At 44.5% G+C, this 19,201-nt stretch overlaps 1 protein-coding gene across 2 annotated transcripts in view; it reads left to right on the forward strand.

Moving 5' to 3' along the window:
• LOC118513149 overlaps positions 1-19,201 on the forward strand; it is a 46,642-nt gene that overhangs the window by 16,506 nt on the left and 10,935 nt on the right. For both annotated transcript variants that reach the window (XM_036058590.1, XM_036058591.1), the window contains exons 3-4: positions 6,080-6,241; positions 10,813-11,020. In XM_036058590.1, coding sequence (XP_035914483.1) covers positions 6,080-6,241; positions 10,813-11,020 — 370 coding nt within the window. The remainder of the gene's footprint in view (positions 1-6,079; positions 6,242-10,812; positions 11,021-19,201) is intronic.

Raw genomic sequence — 19,201 nt, forward strand, 5'->3', positions numbered from 1 at the left:
AGCATTATTGCATTGTCAACCGTACCGACCGATTCACGTACCGACGCTACCATTAACGGAAATGTCCTGCCCATCCAACGAAAACTGGAGACTTGAAATGGGCAGCCATCAACGTTCTGGTACCCTTGGTGAAGGGAAACGCAAAAAAAATGAGGAAAAGACGGTAGAAGACCACTCTCGCACGGCGAATGGAACGGATCAACCCAATAGCAGGTTCGCGTTCATTCACTGGAAGCCTTTTTGCCAAATGCGCGCTAACTATCCAGTTGTTGGTGACCTTCTTCCAATGTCTGACTCGTATCGTATCAGTCGTCACCGGCACTCGTCGGGGTGCAACGATGGTTGATTCCATACTTTGGCTGTTTTCGGAAATATCCTTGAGAACGATTTTCGGGGGAGTTCTGTCTCTTCTTTTTTTGGCGGTTGTCGGAAGGTGAAAGAGTCAAAGCCTACAGGCAACCGGGCAGTACTTGTTTGGGGGGAAAGGTTTTAAGGGATTGTGTTCAAGTAAGCTTCTCGTGGGCACGGTGGCTCATCATCAATCATGCTACCCCACAGTCGCGTGGTTCGTTGGTGATGGGACCTTAAGCCGTGTTTTCTTCCCTTCTCGAAAATCTCGTTTGGGATTAGGAAGCAAACCGGTGGAATGTAGCAAATGGTAGCAAAATGTTGCTTTACTGTGGAAGCTCTCGCACAGAACTCTTTCGCCACTCGCAGCTCCAAAAAAAAGCTCTGGTTCAATTTTCTTGGAGTTTTTGTTGTTGGTTTGTTTGGAGATGTGCAACCCAAAACCAAGGTTCCAAACAGCACTATAAATAAAACACACCATGGGTTCCATGGTCAAAACCACACACAAACACACACACACACACACGTCGTCGTGCCAAGTTTTGTGTGATGATAAATTGTGTACCACTTTCTGTAGTTTGGCTGCATGCTCACAATGGGCAAGTCATCCGGCACGTGTAGCTGTTCATTTGTGGCTGAGTGCGTTCGACTGGGTTGTGGGTGCTTCTCTAGTTAACGATAGCACACGCGAACATGCGGCAGCAGCAGTGTGGTGAGTTAGGAATTTTATTGGATTACGAAGGACTGTCTCTCCTGTGGAAGGATATCTGAAATTGCTTGTTTGTTAATATGGACGAAATCACCAGCACCATCCGAACCTGGGGGGGCTTTTGTTTGCACCCATAGACAACTTCCTCCCTTTATTTTTTTGGGTGAGAAGAATACACCTGAGCAGGAGTAGCAGCCGTAGAAGGACCTCTTATCGTTATTGTTTGCTAGTTTGTTAGTTCGGTGCAGGTTCCAGGTGGAGCTGGCTCGGAGGCACTCAGAAGTGTGGTTATGAAATTTTGGCTTCCCTGCTCAATCCCAATAATCTGACGTAAGCTGCCGGTGTGGTTTCGGTGCGGTTTTTCGCTTGGTGGATGCGCCGGGCGGTGGCTCCAACACCCGACTGGAGCGCCCGAGTACTTCGCCAATATTGTTTGGCTCCCGTCGGGCCGTGTGGGCAGGAGGTTTACCTTTATCTAACACACTGCAGGTAAAAGGTAAATAACGCTCCAGATTGCCTTCGCTCTCATGTTCATATCTCCGCATGAGTGTGCGTGTGTATGTGCTTCTAGGAGTGCTCTGGATAGAACGTAACGAGTTTCTTGATATGACGTTTCATCAACAAGAGCGTCTGCTACCAGTGTTTTGCCTGCCGGTGCGATGAAGAATAAGCAGCTAAACGGATACCAAGAGGCGTACCGAGCGTAATGGGAGAGCCTTGAGTTACGTTGGTCGCTTAGGATCGTTAGAATGGGTATGGTGACCTCATAATTGAATAAATGTTTTCAATATAGCAGTTATTCCTACTGACACCTGCCCTGCTGGTGAAGTGTCGGAAGTATTTACATTAGATTGAGGAAACAAATCAATCGATTAATTAAAGGTGATGGATTTACTTAACGCTTTGCCTGATGAGGCCTATGATTATACTGAAAGGACTGTTGGATTTCTTTAGTTATTCCTCTCATAAATTGCATACATGTAGGCGTTTGAATAGGTTTAAAATGAAAGCTGAGCATTTTAACGACAAAACGCCTAACTTTATGCAATTCCCAAGCAGTTATCCTCATTAGCACACTTTAAAACACAGTACACCACAATCAAAAGATTTATGCTTTTGTAAGCGCTACCTCTCTTACAATATGACCCCCGTACTCGTACCCGTACACGCGATGACAGACAGCACTGTTGATAGTTTAAATTAAATTTACTCTTTATCGCACGTCGACCATCCGTTCGACCGTCGGCATTTCGAAGCTTCAAATTTGCATTTGTCTATCATTTTATAATGAAGCAAACTTCATTGCTCATTCGCACAGCACTCGCCTCGCGTAGCAGCAACGGCCGGGTGCAAAAGGAAATGGTGTTGCATTCAAACTCTGATTAGCGTTTCAGAGTACCACCGTTTTCCCAGCTGCGGGTTGGTTAGGGGGATATGAATTCCAGGAAATCCGAGCTCCCGAGTCCCTATCGCCCTGTCTTCCAAACGCCCTTCTCCCGAAAGGGTTTCCCGGCGCAACAGATGAAACACAGACAGACAGCACCAAACAGTGGCTGACGATGTGATCCGAATACAATCAGGCCAAACTTCCCGGCTGTCTGAAGAAAACGGCACCCCAACTGTTCGTGTCAATAGAAAGTTTCGCGAGGTTGGTCGAGTCCTGTGTGTGTGTTGGGTGAGGGCAAGTATCACTCACGCCCGTGTCACGTCTCGTGTTTTCAGTAGCGAAACTAGCGCTTAACAGCAGCAACAAGAAGATAACAGCGCCCGGAGGACACAACAGCACACAGGTGCTCGGTATCGTTCTGTTTGTTTGATGAACGGCTCAACCCTGAGCACTGGTCACGACATGGCACAGTGTCTATTTCGTCTACTTCGTATGCTCATTTTTGGAAGAAATAATAGCACCCTCGCGCGCGTGCTCTCTCTCTTTTCGCTTCTTATCGCGAAGCTCCGAAAACAACAACTTCAAAACAAACTCCTTCCGGTGCTAGGTTTCGTGTCCGTTGACTGATTGCCACGAAAATAGCGAACGTTTCGGGGGGGGCTCGAGCTGTGGTGGATCGTTGACTACTAATCAGAGCATTACGTTGAGGTACGTTTGTTCTTGGTCAGGTCAGCCAGAAGGCGAGCAAGTACAATAATCAAAGTTGATTTCTTTGTCGAAGCGAACCACAAGTCCCATGGGGGACAAAAAAGTGTTCTCCCTATGGAGTGGTCCTTCCGTCACGTACCGATTGTTCGAACCGAACTGCATGACGATGCTTGCGCTAGGTTCAATCTATCTTCACCACCACCAACGTTTTGCGACCTGTTACAGCTGGTCGGGTTTGGTGTGACCGATTCTTAGCTTCCGACTTTTAGTCGCTTCGGTTCACACGGATTAGTCGATCGACTTTTGAATGGATTAATTAAGTCAACTCACGTAAAGGGTCACCGGCCGGTTTGGGGCGGGAAAGCGTTCGATGCTGAATTTTAAAAGCCGAACGGCTATGCTTGATTCCGTTTGCAATGTATGTTACGAGCCAGAGCTAGACATTTTATCCAATAGGTCGGATCAATGCGTTAAAATTATACCCATGTAAATGGGAAGAAAGTCGAGGCTGGGTAATTAATTCATAACAATTAAATGCTAATACCACAGTGGGCTCAGATAGAAAGGGAGAGAGAGAGAGGCACACAGCAGGCTAATCCCCATGTAGATGGCGGTAGTTGGTCAGAAGGATTGAAAATGCAAGGAAATTTAATTAGTCTTGCTGCATAATTCATTGCTAGCGAAACGGAAGCTCTTTCTGCACGGTTATTGCATACATTTAGGCGTTTGATTGCTTGAATCTATTTTTCGATGGTTTTTCTTTTTACTTTCGATCGAAATTTATTTAATAAAATAGTCTCCAATGCGATTTGATAGCTACAGAACGATAATTAAAATCGCATAATCAACTTTTTTATACACTCAAAGCAACTTAATTGTATCCCTCGCATCGATTGAATCAAGTGTCTACACGATCGAATGACCACTCACACACTTAGGAAACGAATAGACAAGAAAGCTAGCCACTCGTAAATTCCCGTCTGTCACTAGCCAGACAGCAGTGCTTAGGAAACCTGTGCAGCCAAACAAAAGAAGTCCCGGTGTGAATACTCTAACAAGTGTTCCACCCAAGTCCCGGACCCGGTTGAGGATAAGTTTTCTTTTGTTCTGTAAGCACTATGTGCCCGCCATGATGCTGCTGCTGCTGCTGTCTGACGGTTGGCTCTGATCTCTCGATTAAGCTGCAGCTGTTTTCTTACTCTTTTTCCGTCCTGTCTGATGACCAGATGACCCAGAAAAAAAGGAAAATGCCCACAACACCACCAGGAGCGTAAAATGAAAAGATAGCTTCATGGAAAAAGTTTTCCAAATTAAAGTTTCTTGTTCACAGCAGCCGGGAAGAGAAAGCAGTTTGGTTGACTAATGCACTTACCGAAAAAGAAAGGGGGAGAGATTGGAAAATTGGTGTTCGAGTGTTCAATTGCTTGTTGAATGCGGGTTTGGCTGCGAGATATAGGTATTGGTGAAGGTAAAGAAATAGCGTTGCCAGTAAAAACTTTTCCCCAACACAACCGGTCCCATCGATTAGCACCTATATTATCTGTTGGATCGTGGCAAACTTTTGTGTAGTATATTCAATTATGTTATTAAGTGTACATTGCCGATATCGAGAGGGTGCCTAAATGTAGGCAAATTGCAACGCAAAACACTGTTTTGAAAAGCTGTTTGCTCAGAGAGAGAGAGAGCTATTTGCTGATATCGAGAGGGCGCCTAAATGTAGGCAAATTGCAATGCAAAACACTGTTTTGAAGGGTTATTTGCTCACAGCGCCTTTTTCCTTTAAATCCCCTTAATTTCTATTCCAGTTCCCAATTTGAAACGGGCACAAAGCAGCATAGTACTTCCGCTTTCTGGGCCGGAAGACACAACAGGCGCAAAAACCCCGGCATACATATTCAATTGAAAATTCTTTAAGGTTATTTATCTAGTGTGTTGTCGGAAGCCATTCCGAAGGATGGTTTTAAGTAGGATTTAAGACATCATCATATCCTCTAACCTTTCGCGTTGGCTGCTATTTATGCTGACAGTCCTTGACTTGTGTGTGTGTGTGTGTCTGTTTTTTCTCGCTACCTTTCTCTCTCTCTTGCATCCTTTCCCCCGTATATACATAAACATTACCGAGAAGAGCAGCACTGGAGTGCTAGACTAATATTTTACCATCGATTACCATAAATGTGTACTAAAGCTTTTTTCTCAACCTGCTGGTTGCGGACGACCCTGTAACAACAGTTTTCGAAGCAAAAAGCAAATAAAAAACACAGCTTCCAACCAGCACTGCAGCCGAAACCTCTTCTTTGATATTCGAGAATATCAGAGTGTCGGAAGCTTCGTTAGCAGGCCGTCGCCTGCGAAAGCCTTCGATTTCCTCGATCACCGGTCGTCGTAAAATGTTCGATCGATTAGATTGTGGATTTTATCAACAGCCATCGGCTCGGTGTACAGGAGCCATTTTTATTCATTTTCTTTTTTCTCTCGCTAGTGGCTCCGATAAGCCATGCCCGAAAACAAAATGACTTTATTAAATACGGTATCGGTGCCGGAGCTCGGTCGCAAAAACAACGTCTGTGGTGATTGGTGTTGTGTTGATAATTCCGAAACGGAAGGAAATTGCTAATGGGAGACACATTAAGCGTTCCGCCTCGTTCGGTGCGGCTTTTGCGAAATTCGTGCGAGCGAATGAGCCAGCTTTCCATGTAAAAAGGGGGATGTGATTCGCTCCAGATTCTTCTACTGATCGTAATAACTTCCCGCGCCCCCAAAAGAGCCAGTCCATTAACTTGGCTGGCCGCTGCAGCGTGTCCAGTTCATTAAATCTTCGAAGGCAAAAATCCCCAACCCAACCGGAGACATTCCGTTTTCTTCCATCTCTCTGTGCCTGTGTGTGCTAATGCTTCTCGAATGTCCCATTCTCATTTTTTTTGTTGCAGCCCTACGATAGCCGGCAGCTGATGGTGACGGTGTTCGTGTGCCTCTGGGGAGCTCGGCTATCCGGCTATCTGCTCTATCGGATCGTGAAAATCGGACGCGACAAGCAGTTCGAGGACAATCGGCGCAATGTGATCCGGTTCGCCGTCTTCTGGACGTTCCAGGTGAGTCTCCCTGTGTGTGTGTGTTTCAATTTTGTGCCATAATGTTTTATCTTCCCATTCGAGCCGGTGTGTGTGTGTGTGTGTGTGCAAAATGTAACTGCATACTATGTGTGTGTGGGTTTTTTTCTCCCTTCGGGTCAAGAACCAATGAAGCGTTTTATGTGACATTCATTGTGTCGATAAGAGCGCCGAGCGAAGGTGCCATTCGTTTGTTCCATCTGTTGGCCAATTTGTAAATCGACTCGTCGTCCTTTTTTTCTCGTTCTCGGATCGGATTTTTTACGGTGGGAAGTCAAAGATTGTGGCCGCATTGCTTAACGGACATAAATTTTGATTCATAAATGGAGATTTGGTTTTTGTGGTGCAGCATGATTGCCTACCTCTAGGCGTCATTAGTTGATGGGTTTTTTTTCTAACCGCCACTGCTGTTGTTGGTGGCTTTGCTCGGGCGATGACTTTGAATAAACATAAATAATCTTAAATAAGACGTCCTAATCCAGGCTTAGGATGAATAAAAAGTAATTCGTGGTAAAAGACTCAAGAAGTGTGAACATAAGTAAGGCTTAGCGGGGCTCTACTGTGTTTTTGCTCGAGCCATGTTCTTGACGATTCGCCCCTATTGGGCTAAAAAATAAAAACATTTTAAAGACAAAAAAGTCAAGTCAACTTCACTTCAATTCTGTTTCATTCAAGCTATAATTACTACGCTCGCGTGCCTTCTGAGCGCCTTTCAGTAAAATGCCCAAAGTAATCGATACACGGGTAAACATTTGCTCAACATTTGCATTCATGTTGATCAGCAAATGAAGCAGCTTAACTCAAACACGGCACGGCATGGCACACAGGCTTTTCATTCCATTTGATTTGAAAAGCTTGGTATTGTTCTTCTGTGATTAATTTCGTTCGACGCGTAGAATCCCTTCCTTTGCTGAGCGCCAGCAACAATTCCTTTATGTTGCTTCCTAGAGCAGCCAATTTGAATAGAAAAAGTGGTCGGAGTGTTCTCACACGCTCGATCAATAATGCAAATGGTAGAGCAGAAATGCAACCGGCCCAGCACCCTACACTGCACCGGAGGATCGTTCGCTTTTCGATCGTGAGCAAACACAACATTTGCTTTGACAGAGAGCTATTCCAATAAATACGTAAGCGCCAGGGATGCGATAGTTCGCATTTGCATTTTGCTAGCAGTGGCAGTGGCTGTGGCTGTGTTCGGGCTACGACCAGCACAATGTAAACCCTTGGCCATAAATAATGTTTTCCCGGGTGTGCAATTTTGTGTTTGTTTTTGTGCTACAATTTGATGCCATGAAAATGGCGTTCGTTTGATGATGGTCAGGAGTGCAACAATGTATTGGGAATAAATTTTTCATAAACGATTATTAGGAAACTCAAATAAGAGATTTGCTTTTTATGTCTAAAAAGTATCAAGATAAGAACCTTTCTTGCTATTCAAAATATCATCATGGCAGGAAATGTCCCAAAAATGATAGATGAGCTTCAGTAGCAATCCTTTCTCGGTCTAAAATTTCTCTACCTCAATATTGAACAATAAGGAGGTAATACCACTTCACTTTATCATATATTTATGTCTAGGAAGTGAGACAAAAACCACTTCTCATGATACCATCATCCACGGTCTTCATCAACACTTTATACTATAAGCAAACCAATCTTCCAATAAACGAGCGAGCAAAACGGATCAATAAGCGTTGTCCCAGCTGCATAAAGAGCAGACCAAAAAAGGCAAAACAAATATATCGTTCGCTTCCTAACCTAACTTCCTGCATGAACTAAGCCTATATAATGGATTGTTTATAGCGCCCGCTCCTTCCTGTCTAGTTCTTGCTTTTGGCAGCCAAAATTTGGACCATAAGCTAGGAAGGAATATTTCACTCCAGCCCAGTACTACACCACCACACTGAGTCAGTAATTTCCGGCACTTCGTCTTAAAATTCGTTGCGTCGTTGTTGTGCAGTGCCGAGCTAGCCATTTGCGGGCTATAAATTATTTCACACTAGTCCGCTTGCTTCGAGTCTCTAATTTTGCCGATTGGTTGCCCTGCTGCGAGACAACAGCGTGCTACACCGTCCCGAAGTAGTTTCAGATTCAAATGCAAATGAACTACAAACATAATCGGATCGGAACATCCTTTTCCAAGGCTGGTTCCACCGTTGGTTCCACTGGTCTAAGCTGTTCTCTCGCGCTCCAAAACTCGCAGCTGTTTCAGTGTTCCGGTTCGGCTTTCCGCGATTGAAAGATAACGCCTGAGTGAGGGAACGGTCACGCAAACACGACACAACGCGGGCAAGAATAGAAGCATATCCATGTGCCGTGGTGTAGGTAGTTTATAAATAATTTTCCCAACCCAACGGGTAATTACTGCAAGCAGCGCACGTGCGTGATGCAGCGCCACCGTATGTGCTGTTTACTGCATGTGTGTGTTAAAGCAAACAGACGGAGTGAAGAAAAAACACACACACATACAGCCATTGCATTCGAAATGCACACGTGGGCAAAGGTGCAATTTTCTTTCGCACCTAACAACAGCGCACATTGGGTTGGGGGGCTGCTTTTCCATTAGCGAGCTGCGTTCGTTACGGTTTATATGGAAATAAATGTCGGCAAAGTATACTGTTAATGGGAGTTGGGAGTTGCATAGTAATAGGTGCAACGTTTGCATCGATTGTGTGTGAAAATATCGGCCACACTCGCCCTTAGCGAGTGTAAATTATAGGAACTACTTAATAGCACGATATTAAATTGTTCTTAGAAATGGGAAGGTCTTCGCCAGAATGAAGAAGGAGCGTATGAACTTTTGACCTCTTTTTAACTGTGTATTAATGGGTAACAATTCATCGGAATGTGTTATTAGATTAGTGAATGGAGAATGCTGATGTAAATAACGGCGTGTGGAAGGTATGAAATAAATATGCAAAACTATGCTTATGCCCATACAAAATCAACAGTTTCTGGGGGAGATTATCTTTACAGTACAGTACGTAACATAAATATAGCAACGTGGCCTTTGAATCAGTTATACTTTTTAATTGTTATTTTCCTTTGACTGACGTGTGGCATATTTTTGTAGTTTAACAATTTTTTAAAGATTGTAATTATTCCATCCGACCTTTATAAAGAAACAATCCATCCAGCTGGATTCCTACGTTCAGTCCTACGTATAGGAAGGCGATCTGGATAGGATTTGATCGCCAATCATGCCGTGTAAAGAACGGTGCCGCTATTGCCTCTGCCACCGGACAGCCCCTTTACATTTTTATATACTATCACATATCTTAATACATCTCTTCAAATTAATATTATTCTCAAAAATACATGCGTTCGAATAATTGTGTTAGGCACTGTATAACTAAAACATAATAAACTTTCAACATTCTTAGGCACCTTTCTCGAACAAAAAAATAATACTCATAGCCCTCATAATTATTTTTAATTATAATGCTTTCTGCTTTCGGAAGCAATGGCAAGTGTATGCTAAACTTTTAATGTAATTAATAATAACCATTAGCAACATTATCCTGGATACACTCTCCCCCAAGACAAACGCCACCGCGGGTGCCTTAATCTAGATTGTTTAAATGAAGCAAACGTGATAAATTACATTGAAAACGATACAGTTAAGCTACCTCCATTGTACCACAGGAAAGGCGAAAAGGCAAAATAGAACACCAAAACCCTCGGCAAAGTTTTCACGGGAGGATTTAAATCACATATTTCTTTTATCTCATCCCCGGGGTGGATGGCAGGCGAAGCCGGTTCCAAGTGTAAACAAACAGTCAACCGATATTGCTTCTGGTGTTCGTCACCCACCACCACCACCACCACCATATGATTACCACATGCGGTGCTGCAAATTATGAAATGAAACACCCGACCTCCTCCGAATCTCGTGCATGGGAAACAAAGCAATTTTCTTTGTAAAAACTTTTCCCGAATGTTTCTTTTTTTTGCTGGTCCATTTTCCACTCTGTTTTGCTACATCGCAGACCGAAGTTATTCACGCAGAAATTAAAACTTTCCACTCGCTTCGGCTTTTGTTCCGTGCGACGCTGTATGATTGACGGTGGAGAAAAGTTTTCCTGATGGTGGAAGAGGGCACCCGTGCGTGTGTATAAGATAGGGAAAATAATTGCGAAAACGCTTCCAGCAGCTTTAAAAAGCTTATCCAGCTCCTTGCTTTTGTTGGACTCAAATCGATGCAGAAGAAGAGAAATAAGAGGCAAAAACGCACATTTAAGTCACTATTATAGTCAATTCCATTCTTCCCCTTTTTCCCCCAAAGCCTTCTTCCCTTACACGAGGAAACTATTCCCGGGGCGGTTTTTTTTTACCAAAATTCATCCCCCCAATTTGGGGTAACTAATTAATACTCGCCATCGTCCAAATTCGTCCGTCCTCGCTTCACCAGCCTTGTCGTTTCATTATTCGTCGTCATTCGTCACGCTGACGCTTTTCTATGGCCATCGCTTTTAATGTTTTATGCTGCCACACAGTTCCATTAATGCTTTGCTCTTTCTCTCTTCCTCCCTGTCCAACACACACACCGATAGGCCGTCTGGGTGTTTGTCGTATCGCTGCCAGTCATTATCATCAACTCACCGAGACACTCGTACCCGAAAGCACCGAAAACGATGACGACGCTGGATTCGGCCGGGACGGGCATGTTCATCACGGGACTGCTGGCGGAAACGTATGCCGATCTGCAGAAGTTTTCCTTCCGCCAGGACCCGATCAATCAGGGCAAGTTTTGCAACGATGGTGAGTATAGTCGCACGGCAAGACAAGACGTAGAAGTCCTTTATCCCATAAAAAGGAGTTAAATTAAATCGCTTTCAACGCCTAAATGTAGGCTTGTGCTGGTGTGCCGTCTTTTCCCGGTGGGCGAGAGAGAGAGAGAGTGAGAGAGAGAGAGAGAGAGAGAGAGAGTGTGCCGTGGTAGATTTTAATACTCGCATTACTCGCGCCCTTTTGAGAAGGAAATGCGTTCGACTTTCTCCCTGCTCTGGGACGGTGTAACCTTCGGTTTAATGTTTTTGCCGGTCGGCCGGTCGTTCATTAGTGCCCACTTTAACGGTGTCATGCTCATCGCCACCCTGCGACATACGACGCGCAACGGTCGTCTTGGTGTGGTTTTCTTTCCTTTCTCCCCCTGAGCAAGAGGACTCGTTTAGGGCATCTTTTCTTTTGCTTTCTTTGCCATTAATCTTTCGATGTAACCATAAACTGTGTGCCCTGTGCTCCCTGCGACAAGAACCACACCGAGACGCTGTACACGATCGTCAAAACCGTCAACCGATGGTAGCGGAAGATAAGCGATGGAAAGTCTCCGCCATGTTTAGCGCCGGGTAATCTGGTAGACATTTCCTTTGGCGAAAATTCTAGAGCCGCGTTTGGTTCGTTTGAGCTAGACATTTCAAGCTTCTTCACCCATCAAGCGCAATGCGATTTGTGACACGCTTTTTTATGGTTCCGACCACCCGATAAGACCACCACTCGTTTGCTCGTTTGGTTTTCGGTAATGTTATTTTTTCTTCTTTAAAATTCTCATCATGCAAGCACGCAGCCATCGTCCCGACGTAACCGACAAACGCATTAGTGGCCTGTTTCACCCCCCCCAAAAAAACCGCGTTCTCGTTCGTTTAAAAATTACATTTTAAGCCACCCGAACCCACCCGCTTGTGCGTGAGTGAAGTGTGATGAGTTTCATAAATTTGACGGCTTTACAACGGTGGTCCCAAAGCCGAAAAAAAGCTGTTCCATCGGGACGTGATGGAGCACCTTGCGTACGCGGTTTGTGAGGTTAAAAATTTGCATCCCATTTGTGATCGTGTTTTTTCGCTGCCGTTGCTTGTCATCGACACCAGCAGTTGGGGTAGGCGTCGAAGAGTTGGGTTTTATAGCCGGCACTAGAGTGCGCGGGAGGTCCGGCGATATTGCGTTGCGTGCGTGAATTTTAATATCGGTAATGAGTTTCGCGCGGTTCCGGGTAGAGCGAATTAATGTACCGTAAAGGGAATCGTTTTGCGCGTCCAGTAAAGGCACGGCGCGACGTCCATTATCGGTGCTGATGGGAAAAATGTGATCAATTTGCTGAATGAGGTTACACGTTACGCGTGCGTGTTTTTCTTTCCCAATAGAACTATACAGAAATTTATGCTACAATGTAGTACATTTAACGCTGGCAGATAGAATGCAGAAACTGTTTCGAACGTAAAAGCGCCTGCAATGTATGCAATCTGCAGGACAAGGATTTTAATTAGAACCGTCAGCTGGTTGCTAGGAAATTAAAATCTCGATTCAAACCGAGCAACACACATTGCCTACTTTTAGGCGTAAAAAAACTATTCAAAGCGATGCGGGCTTGATTCTGCTAATAATATTAAAACCAGCATGTACGGCTCTGTGAAGCAAATTTCATGAAAATGACACAAACAACACTCATCAAGCAGCAAAGCGTTTATCGCAACCGGTTTCCGGTTCACAAGACCGCCGTGCCCGAGAAGCGTAAGCACTTTGGCTTCGGAGAAAGCACAAACCATAACCTCGCCAGCATCTGCCGAATTGTTTGCACACCAATCAGGCATACCTAATCAGGCGGGAAAAACGAGCAATCAAGCCACGGCAAACCACAGCAAGTCAATGTGACAGAGGAACAGCCCAGAGTTTAACCGCCGCCTGCGATGATGATGCCTCATCAGCACTGGACAATTTGTACGCCAACAACATAATTGAATGCGTCACAGCAGCTTAGGCAGGCTGATGTGCCGAACACGATGCGAACGGCCGGATCTCCACAAAACCGTACACCATCAATGTACACGGATGCATAAATCCCAAGCTTTACCGAAAAAGGCTCACCGGGCTGGGAGGAAGGAATTTCCATCGCAAAAAAGGGCTCAAGATCTGTCGAGGAGGGTTTTTTTCTTCTCACGAAACGAATGGGATGATCGTACTTCTTTCCTTCAACATGCGAAGGGAAGCGTAATGGGGAGGAAAGGTAACAAAAACATTGTACCGAAAATATTAGAACCGTAATTCGGCACAAAGACACTCACACACACACACAGCGTCTTTCGAGGGAAGACGAATTGGGTAGAGTCAATTTTTGTTTTTCGTTTCGGTGAGATGGATTTGCTACTCCATTTTTTGTTTCTCCCGTCTTACGACGGCTTGGAACCGGTGGATCAATATTTACCATTCGGTGGCATCTCGCATACTAATCCGATTATTTCGGCATTCGCTATCGTACTACGGTAGACAAGACTTGCTACCGAACGAGCTCGCTCGTTGCTGAACCTGAAATTGAAGGATGAGTTTCGGTTGAAATGATTCCTCTCATTTGAATGTATGTGCCGTACCACGGTGCACCGTGGATCCGATTCTTGGTATTTTATTCTGTCTTGCCATAGCCGTGGATTGCACACGTGATCCTCGGGGGAGCTGATTCTGACGAGGAAAAAATGTTTCATCCTTTACGGTACGGTAAGGTGTTAGCATGCGGTTAGGGACGCCCGGCCGTTTGTTCGGGGAATTAAAAAGAAACGGAATATTCGGTTGTGTACATTATGGGTTGAGTGGATTATTTTTCTATCCACTAAGGAATTGTGAAAAAACAAACGATTTGGTTAATATACAATTTTCTCTTTGCTTTCCGAGAAACCTAAGCCAATCTGAATTCTGAATGTCTGAATGCTGTATGTATTTTGTAAATTCCTTATCGGATTAGGCAAGCTTGGAAAATATTCTTATTGAGTTTTTCCGGTTAAGAGAAAATCGTATTTTGACGAATGCCTCACCTTGTTAACGATCGCCTTAACGGTATTACACGCTCATCACACATAGTCATTCAATTTATAGCAATATTTCTCCTTCGCGAACTCCCTTCAATCTCATCCCATCTTCATCGCCTCATTTACACCTCAACCCTCAAACAAATCAATCCTCATCAAAGCTCAACCACGCCGGCCAAAGGATCGGCCCAGCGAGATAGCGGATGACCCTACAAACCCATCTCGTTAGGTGAGCTTACAACGGATACAATTGATACTCGATCGATTTGCGCTATGAGTGCCGTGTCGTTCCCGGCGGACCGACCGGCCTGGGTAAACGACGATGAAATCCGGACCGGTCGGGCCAGCACTATGTGTACTACTACAGCACTGCTGGTGAAGCACTACAGCAACGCTCGAGTAGCGTTGTATCCAGCCAGACGGGTTGACATTAACGAGCGGTTTAGATTTTAAACGATTATGTTGTCAGTCGAGGGAGTCAGAGCCGACGGAAGCCGGATCGCGCCGCCGTCTCATCTTCTCGGGTGTCTCGTTTAGCAGCGGTACGCGAGATAAGGGTTTGATGGGATGGATTTGTAAGCGAATAATTGGCCTTATGCAAGCAGTGATCTTGTGCGAATGAGGCAAGGTCACATGTTGCATGTTGATGTTAGGGTGAAAATAGATGAAAGGGGCATGACAATTATTTATATAAATTTATAGATTAAAGCACTTAATCATCTTCACTTAATATAATGTTCTTTTATTTCATGTGTTGAAGTTTGCTTTTGAATCTCCTCTAGTTAAGTGTATTACTGAATTTATACCATATTTGAGATAGTAAACAAATATAAGTATTAATGGAGACGCCCAGTTGTTTGTACAATTTACATTACATAATGACGTTCGAGCAAAAAGAATACATGATTTACCCTAAATTACTGAAAATATTTTCTATCGTACTTCTGAAACAATCTCAATCCCACACTTAAAACGTCTATGAACATTAATTAATTTCCAACTGCTTTTACTCTCTTGCTCTCCATACTTTTAATGACTCCACCGGAACGATGTAGCTATTATGCAGACTTTTTGCTTTGTCTCTCTCTCTCTCTCTCTCAGTTCTCAAAGTGCAAACATACACGACCATTTCGCCCGGGAAGTTCATTTTTAAAACGCGCCCACTACATGGGCAACATGCGTCAAAGCAAATATTCTTGCGTGGCTTAGGATTGAACGTGGACACGAAAGGCTTTGCTGCAGTTGCCTGTGCCGAGCGAACATTGCAGAAGAAGGGAAAAGAAGTTGAAGAGCGAAAAAGCAAGCAAGACAATGCAGAATTAAGCCCACACTCACACATACACACGGCACGAGCGTACATTATCATTATGCTAATGGCAATGTCAGTTGACGGTTGGGGTTTGTAATAAGGCAGTCCATTGTGCAATCAAAGTCATTGTCTGAGTGGAGATGGCATTCTCTGTAGCCCGTGTGCAATGCTGGTCTGCGGAAGACCTGCATACATTTTGTGTGATTTTTTAATTTCGAAATATTCTTAAAATTTTCTTTCCAAATTTTAATTGTAAAGTAATATTTTTTACTTTAACAATGAAATGGTAGTTTGACTTGTAAGTAAAACCCATCATCCATCTATACGTGCCACACAAATAGCACACAAAAACACCATTAAACCAATCCCTTCCATTGATCCGAATCCGATACGACCAATTAAGCGTCATATGCGCCATTACATAAATTACTGACAATCGTTTGACGTTCAATTAATAATCCCACTCACTACACAGTGCAGCCATTCGTTCTCCATTCTCTTACGATCCGGTGGATTTACAAACATTGCATCGCCGGCCATCTATCTCGAGCATTTGGTGGAGTTCGGCGCACATGGTTCCCGGTGTGTTGCAATCGATCACTCGTGTGCCATCCGTGCCAACCATGGTAAACGAGGCGGAAGCATTCGAATAGCAGCATCATTCGTTTATGATCCAATAAATAGGTGCATCCTTTCTCTCTGTCTCTTGGTGTGTGTGTGCTCGTGTGTTTTTATGATGCCCATTCCATAGCCTCTCTAATCGGATCACGGTGTCGGTGTTCCGTTGTCGTGTTCAATTCGGCTTCCCCAGGCACGTGAGAAGCTCGTTTGTTCGAACACTGAAGCAACCTGAACCTTGGGTACCTCGGGAAAAACAACACCGAAATGGATGCACAAGATTGTTGAAAAATTTAGCACACATACACTCACTGGCCCCTGTTCTGTGTTGTGGCAGTGTGCCAAAATAGTCCTTTTCGAATGAAAGGTGAAACTGTATCTCTACTGGCAATGGTTTTGCCTTGTAGTCCGCCTGTTTGCGATGCTTTCATTTAGCACCGTCCAGTCCACTCCGACGGACACGCTAAACGAAGCCATTTGTATCCAATTTTTTTGTTTGATGAGTCCGTTAGTGTGTGTGTGTGTGTGTTTGTATTTTTCCTTAACATTCCAGACTCCAACGACAATGCCGGTGGCTGCGATGTGATAAATGGCGAGCGTGTAGCTATGAAGCGCTGGAGCCCGATGTTTACTTATGCTATTTGTACCCAATGCAAACACCATCGTTCAGAACGGCTGATGAACATTAGATTGCAGACGATCGAATTCCTTGCTCCGGTAGAAAAGCTGTAAAATGGAAAGCTTCTTTGTGGTTTCTCAATCGATGGTTTAAAGTGTGGAGGAGACATTTCTTCGAGACTTGATGTGTTTGTCACTCATCAAGGTGGTTAAATATTTATCTTCTGCTGCTTCGATTGGGTAAGAGGATTTAGTTCTAAATTTGTTTCCATTTTCTGATGAGAATAAATAAATAATCAAACTCAATGGAGACGCCTGGTCGCTTGTACTGAATATTTCATACCAAACATCCATTGCACTTGCATTGCTGTCCGAGACTTATTTGCTTCGAGCTATTTTTAATATAAAGAAAAACCGATGAGTTTTTCTGTTCAGAAATGAAAACTACCATCACTGAATGATGCACCGCACGGATGCATCCATCTCTGCCAGATGCAGCGCGTCCAATACAACGATTGCAGCTCCGAACGGGATGGTTCGGTTCGGCTGGACGTTTTGCTGGCTGTCCATTACAGCTGACTGCACACGTGTTTTGTAGATGCAGACGGGCGAGGAAGAGTTGTCTCGTCAAAGCCTTCGTCCGTTTTCCACTTCTTTCCCGGAACATGAACGTAACGCTCGTTGTTCCGAAAGAATGTGTTCATAAACAATTGTTGAGCAAGGACCGGACTGGAAACTACCAACCGGGAGCATAGGATGACCTCTCGGGCTGCTGCTGCTGCTTGCCTGAAGATTGGCATCTGTTAGCGTTGGTAAAAGTTTATCATAGGCAAACTGTGACGCAAATGGATGATGTTTATGAGCAAATGTTTCAACAATGTGAGTAAAACTGAGCTTTTATTACGCAAACGAGGAGAGTTTTTCATCATTACTGTTTGTTTTTAGTGATGAGAATTTAGTGCACTTTAATCATTTTTGAGAGATACGAAAAAATGGGGGAAACATTTAAAGGTAAATTAAGGACCTCTTGAAGCCCGCATTATATATCCACTTAACTTTTTTTTGCGCCCCAACCACTCAATCTTCGAACAGGATATAATCTAATTAAGACTGCACGCGTTCGATTAAGTATCGTACATCTGTGTTGTGGTAATGCGTCATATTACACCCCGGAAAGCACATTTAATTGCAGTGTGTGTTTGTGTGTGTGTGTGTGCTTCGGTTCCGGTAATCATTAGCTTGTGTCAACACAAAAACACTCACCGAAACACAACCAGTGATGCGTGATTGCGACCGGTAGCAACGACCACACGGTCACTACAGGCTCGAGAGGCAGCCTTGCATAATTATTTCATTAATCATCTACCTAAATTGGTCCTTTTTTAGTTTCCCTTTTTGACTGCCAGTGGGATGGACCGCCATAAAGGTCAGGTTGCGTCCCGCGGGACGAAACAATCGATATGATGCGATACGCATGTCGATAATCCATCTAAATTGGCACTTTTCCCTGTTCAGTTTAACGATATGTCACCATTTGCGCCACCAAGTGACGAGCGTACGTAATGGCAAAGCGGTACGCATGATGTGCATGGTTTTATTGGCTTACTGAATGGTAATCGTGGGACGTATGAGATTGCTTTACGCACCCAAAGATCGATCATTAGTCGAGCATTTAGAGGTAGCAAAAGTCTGATGCCACACCGAACCTCTGATACGCCGCATGGGGACCTTGGAAAATGGATAAATCGGTACGCGAACAGTCACTTTTCCCGTGAGCCACCAGGCGTCTCCATCGCTACCGTCATCAACCAACCACCAGGCGTCTCCATTAGCAACAGTAGGTCGGTCGTACCGTGTTCGAATGGTACCTGGTAGTACATCGTTCGACGTTCCATTTTGCGGTCACACTATCGTGAACTTGCCCTTCGCAACCCGGGTAGGTCGGTAACTGCTACTGCTTTAAATTTACAATTGCGGTGAAAGGTAGACGTCATCGGGAGCTCTAGCAACGGATGTTTCGATCGGCTCCAAAATGTCAACCGTCAGGTACCGGGAGTCCCCTTGGCTTTTCATCCCACCGCACGCCGTATTGTTCGCATCGTGTCAGTCCAGTGTGCCACATCCGATGTGCAGCAAATAAATCATTCATTTGCAGACCCTTGGGATTGTTCCCGGACATTCGAACCGAAACAACGGCAAATACCCAATCAGCGATAGGCCGTTTGGAAGTTTGAACACCCTCAAAACACCAAATCCATTTTCTTGCTCACTCACAACCCGGTCGTTACATCCGATCCGTTTTTTTCTGGAGCAGGAAATATTTTTTCAAGCGCTTCAAGCCACCATCCTCGGGGTTGCTAACATCCTCGGTGAAAGCTGACAGTCAAGGGCAAGGACAGTGAATGCCAGCTATGGACGCATGTACAACGCTCGTACAGCTCGTCTGCCTGTGCCAAACGGCTTGGGATAAGAAAAACTGGGCCATTTCTCTTTCTCTCTCTCTCTCTCTTCCTCTCTTTCTCGATCCGATACAGACACACTAGCAAAAAGTGCTCCATTGTGCTTCCACATTGTGCCGGATGACACTGTCAGCGGACAGTGGAA

Source organism: Anopheles stephensi, chromosome 3 (assembly GCF_013141755.1).
Source record: "Anopheles stephensi strain Indian chromosome 3, UCI_ANSTEP_V1.0, whole genome shotgun sequence".
In the NCBI taxonomy this organism is placed as follows: Eukaryota; Metazoa; Arthropoda; class Insecta; order Diptera; family Culicidae; genus Anopheles; species Anopheles stephensi.